Raw genomic sequence first — 5,532 nt, 5'->3', positions numbered from 1 at the left:
AATATCTGAAGCTACCAATACCAAGTATTTTGACAATATTCTTCCAGGAAAAATATCTTCCCTGTTTTCCATAAGGTAAGGAAAATAACTTCTACAGAGTCAGAATTCTCTCTTCCAAAAACCTGGGGGAAAAGTTCATAATTCCTGGCCCCTGAGTATAGTTTCCCCTGGTAGAGCTTCTAGTCTTCGCAGATGGATCACATGTTGTCATTAGGCATGGGGCTTCTATAGTAGTTTGGCAACCAACTGCCACTATTCCTCTTTCTATATATNACTGTCTCTTGGGGTATCCCAATATTATATTCTCTTGAAATTACACTTTATGTTTGTGTCAGGGCTGAGAGTAGACGCAGATCTCTTACCTTTCTGTCTAGTATGTCTGCCAAAGAAACCAATTTATTTAGCACTTGGAAATAGATTTTGAGCAGGTCTTATAGCTGCCACTGGAAGTTAATAATCTAGGCTTGTACCTCCAGTCTAGTGAATTTCAGACTTGGGAGTGCATCAGAATCACCTGGAGGGCTTCTTCAAACCAGATTGCTGGGTCCTACACCCAAAGTTTCTGATTCAGTCGATCTGGGGTGGTGGCCCAAGAATTAGCATTTCTAACCAATACCTAAGTGATCCTGATATAGCTGATCGAGGGACCCATTTTGAGAACCACTGCTTTAGTAGTATTTCCTCTAGTATTTGAGCACCAAATGTTTCTCTTAAACCAAATTTTGTGAAGTGATGAACCAAATGAAGGACTGGTTAAGGATTTGGGGAAATTGTTTAGATCAAAACAAAAAATATGCAGACTGTGTCCTTATCTCTTTCTATACTTAGCAATAGGAAGGTTATAGGAGCCTTAGCACCTTTGTGCATTAACAGCTGGTAGCTGTGAACTCTGAGAGACTTTGTAGTTGGAAATACCTAAGGATACAATATTATATGTAACATGAAAGGTTAGATTCACCTAAAACAAAGGATGATTTGCTTATTTTTAAAATGTTTATTTATTTTTGAGAGAGAGAGAGAGAGAGAGCATATAAGCAGGGGAGGGGCAGAGAGAGGGGGAGATAAAGAATCCGAAGCAGGCTCCACCCTGTCAGTGCAAAGCTGGATATAGGCTGAAACCCACAAACCATGAGATCATGACCTGAGCCAAAGCCAGAAGCTCAACTGACTGAGCCACCCAGGTGCCCCTGATTTGCTCATTTTAAGAGGATAGCATAGGAAAATTAAACTGTGACTTGTTAAATGCATTTGAATGGGGTTCTTATTTTTAAACTTGACTTCCTGACTTGCTCATTTTTATATGAGCTGTGTCAGGGGCTCAGGGTCAAAGTTCACATTATTATGTGTGTGTGTATATGTATTAGGATCTCTTGGTTTCCCTGGACAGAAGGGAGAAAAAGGACATCCTGGTCCAACTGGTCCCAAAGGATTAACAGTAAGTTTTGACTATATTATAAAACAAGAACAAAAACAAAACCTGGAAGAAATTCATTTACACTTCGTTTTTCACTTTTGGATATACAAGAAATTTAATGTTTCTATTAATTTGTGTTGTCTTTTATTCNCTCAGGGCAGACCAGGAGCTCCAGGTCCTCCAGGCTTTCCTGGATCTAAAGGTGAACCTGGTGACATCCTCACTTTTCCAGGAATGAAGGGTGACAAAGGAGAGTTGGGTTCCCCTGGAGCCCCTGGGTTTCCTGGTTTACCTGGTACCCCTGGACAGGATGGACTACCAGGGCTTCCTGGCCCCAAAGGAGAACCTGTGAGTTGGTTTGATATTCTTGGTTCTGTGATGCCAAATGTTACTTAGGGATGTTTGCTAGGATTGGCCTGGTGCTAAGATGAAAACACAGTTAGTGTTTAAAAGAATGTGACTATATATAGTAATGGTACACTGTTATTGACTATGTAGGCTTTCTTTACCACTCTTTTCTTTCAGTTGTTTAATAAATTCCTTCTTCCTAACCCATTACTATATTGAGTAATATTGGCAAAGAATAGGTGGGCAGGAGGTGAAGATGCTTAAGGGTCACTGTGAGGTTCCTCTTCTCTTATACTACAAATGTTTGTCTGGTGTATTTGGACCTGAGAACAGAAGTATAATTTGATTGCATATATAGCAAGCTTAGAGATTAATGTGAGTAGATGGCCATGTGTTAGCTAGACTATAAACTTCTTGACTTGTTACTAGAATGTAAGCTTTATGAAGGCAAAGATTTTTGTCTATTTTTGTTCTTTGATGTATCACCAGCCCCTGATACATAGGAGGAGCTAAAAAGCATTTGTTGAAGGAATTAATGACTAAGTGGAATGATCACACAAACCATCCCATAATAACACACACTTGTACAGCTTTTAAAAAGAGCTATTTATGGCTGTATCATTTCTCCAGTTGTATTCAGTAATACCAACATACCAACCTATATTTATATGTTTCTGTATTAAATTTTTCCCTTTTTAGGGTGGAATTGCTTTTAAGGGTGAAAGAGGCCCCCCAGGGAATCCAGGCTTGCCAGGTCTCCCAGGGAATAAAGGGGCTATGGGCCCTGTGGGTTTTGGACCTCCAGGCCCAGTAGGTGAAAAAGGCATACAAGGTGTGGCTGGAAATCCAGGCCAGCCAGGAATACCAGGTGAGTTTACTATCGTTTCATTTTAATTTGATAATTAAAAGCAGAAATGTATTGGGGTGTCTGGGTGGGTGGTTCAGTCAATTAAACGTCCAACTTCAGCTCAGGTCCTGATCTCTCAGTTTGTGAGTTCAAGCCCTACATTGGGTTCTATGCTGACAGCTCAGAGCCTGGAGCCTGCATCAGATTCTGTGTCTCCCTCTCTCTCTACCCCTCTCTGCTCATGCTCTGTCTCTGTCTCTCTCTCTCTTTCAAAATAAATAAACATTAAAAAAATTTAAAGCAGAAATAGTCCTTTGGCCACTCCTGGCTTCCTTTCATGAGAGATGTGTTTTCTTGGCCATTTACATTTTGGTTTTTCAGAGCTTTTTAGCAAGAGAGCATAATGTATGTGTTTTTTCTAAAGGGGAGGAGGTTCCCTCTTAAAGTTTCTCTGACACTCTTCATTGTTATTGTTGTCGTTTGTTGTCTTTAAATACATGATACATAAAGTTTAACAAATAATTATAATGAAATCACACGTGTACCTACCACATGTCAAAAAACAGAACATTGCCATCATCGTAGAAATGCCCATCCTTCTCTCTCTGTCCTTTCCTGATCATAATCCCCTTGCATTTCTCCTGAGATAGCCACTGTCCTGACTTTTGCACAGTTTCCTTCCATTTGTCCCCTAGTTGTATCACCTATATATGGATCACAGTACACAGTACTTTAATTATGCTTCTTTTTAAACTTCATAATAATGGAATCCTAGGGTAAGTATTCTTTATATTAACTTTGTATATAGCTGTAATACATTTTCATTGCTATGTAGTGTCCCATTATGTCTGTGTGTGTGTGTGTGTGTGTGTGTGTGTGTGTGTGTATAGTATATATATATAGTATATATATATTTTGGTACACATGTGCACATTCTTCCTTGAGGCTAGGGTCAGTAGACTACAGCACATGGTTCAAATCTGGCCCACTACTTGTCATTAATGAGATTTTTATTTGAGCACATCTGTACCCATTCACTATTGTCTATGATTGCTTTTGCATTAGTACCATAGACTCAACATTTTGCAGCATTGAATAGTTGCTACTGAGACCATATGGCTCACAAAGCCTAAAGTATTCACTGTCTGGCCCTTTACAGAAAAGCTTTGCCAGTCCATAGGTTAGGGTAGATCTTTAAGATGAGCATTCTCAAGGCATAGAGTAAATGCATCTACTCAATAATTCTAAACTATGCCCAAAGCAATTGTATCAGTTTCACCAGCAGTATCAGAGATTTCTTATTGTTCTACATTCTCATAAATATTTTCTGTTGTCAGACTTTTTGCATTTTTTCAGTGTGATGATTGTTACATATCTCATGACAGTTTCGTTTTGCATTTCTCTGATTATATTAAAGTATAGCACCTTTTCATATGTTTATTGACTGTTTCAATTTCCATTTGTGAAATTCCTATTCAAGTAGGGTTTTTTTACCATTTTTTTCTATTGGATTATTTCTTTTTATTACTAATTTAGGGGTTTTTTTAAATGTCTTTTAATGTTTTTTGTTTTTTGTTTTTTGCTTTTTTTTTGAGAGAAAAAGAGCCCGAGCCGGGGAGGGGCAGAGAAAGAGATAGACACAGAATCAGAAGCACATTCCAGGCTGTGAGCTGTCAGCCCAGAGTCCAACACAGGGCTCAAACTCACAAGCTGTGAGATCAGGACCTAAGCCGAAGTTGGATGCTTAACTGACTGAGCCACCCAGGCACCTCTAGGGTTTTTTAAATATATGTATTCTGTGTAATAGTTGTTTGTTATCTGTTCTGCAAAATTTTCACTCACTGTGGCTTGCCATTTTCATTTTGAAGTCATTTTCAATGTAGTCAGATGTATCAGTCTTTTCTCTCATGGTTAGTGCTTTTTATGTCATACTTTAGAGATCCATAGTTGTCCTGAGACTATTTCAAGTTATTATTTTAATTAATGAGAAGTAGGTGTATTTGGACTTGGCACACATAAAACCTATTAATTAGCCAAAAAACATATTTCTTGTTTACTGCAGTTTGAATTTGTTAGGCTCTTTCGACCTACATTTAAAAATGTTTTTATAGATGCTGTCTTCAATCCTGGAAACTCTTAAAGCTGTCATCTACTTTTTCTTTTTGAAATTTTATAATTCTGTTTGGTATATTCCTTCAATATATGATCTGGGGTTATTTTTCTTGTGGGTTTTTGTTAGTATGTATTTTCAAAAGATTATAGATACTTATCTTTTTTTGTTTTTAATGAAAGGAGACCTTTAGTCAAGTGAACATTTCTCATTCACGTTGATTCCCTCTTGTTCTTAGGTCCTAAAGGTGATCCAGGTCAGACCATAACCCAGCCTGGGAAGCCTGGCCTGCCTGGTAACCCAGGCAGAGATGGTGAAGTAGGTCTTCCAGGTATGTGAGGAATTTGTTTGGCCATGTCTTTNAAAGGTATGTAAGACTCCAGCAGGCAGGCTATTTTAACTGGTTAGTATTACATTATTCTTTGATCCAATTTCCTCAACAAATAAAATATATTAATTGTACCTTTTTTCTATGTACCATAAATAATGTAAATGAAGTCACATATGCATTATAATTTTATTGTCCTTATCTAAAATAGTCTGGACAAGAAAATATCTAAATCATAAATATACAAAAATTATATATAAGCTTTATTTTCAGGGCTTAGAAAAGTTCCTGGCACATAGTAAGCACTCAGTAGATATTTGTTGAATGAATGGGTTATATTAAGCAGGAAACATTTATTACACATATGTATCCAAGTAATGTTTTATTCTAAATCATGTTTTCTTGATTTACTGGAATTTTTTAGGGCTGTTGTTTCAGTTCTGCTTTTTTCCTCACAGAATTTATTCTCATGAATGGCAAGCATG

The 5,532-nt window shown here is 37.5% G+C and overlaps 1 protein-coding gene across 1 annotated transcript in view; it reads left to right on the top strand.

Moving 5' to 3' along the window:
• COL4A5 (collagen type IV alpha 5 chain) overlaps positions 1 to 5,532 on the top strand; it is a 227,462-nt gene that overhangs the window by 149,267 nt on the left and 72,663 nt on the right. Inside the window, exons 23-26 of the mRNA XM_077773807.1 lie at positions 1,365 to 1,435; positions 1,571 to 1,762; positions 2,462 to 2,630; positions 4,958 to 5,050. Coding sequence (XP_077629933.1) covers positions 1,365 to 1,435; positions 1,571 to 1,762; positions 2,462 to 2,630; positions 4,958 to 5,050 — 525 coding nt within the window. The remainder of the gene's footprint in view (positions 1 to 1,364; positions 1,436 to 1,570; positions 1,763 to 2,461; positions 2,631 to 4,957; positions 5,051 to 5,532) is intronic.

This window comes from Crocuta crocuta, unplaced genomic scaffold, assembly GCF_008692635.1.
Source record: "Crocuta crocuta isolate KB4526 unplaced genomic scaffold, BGI_CrCroc_1.0 scaffold737, whole genome shotgun sequence".
In the NCBI taxonomy this organism is placed as follows: Eukaryota; Metazoa; Chordata; class Mammalia; order Carnivora; family Hyaenidae; genus Crocuta; species Crocuta crocuta.
The sequence above is the reverse complement of the archived record's forward strand: the minus strand, read 5'-3'. Positions and strand labels throughout refer to the sequence as shown.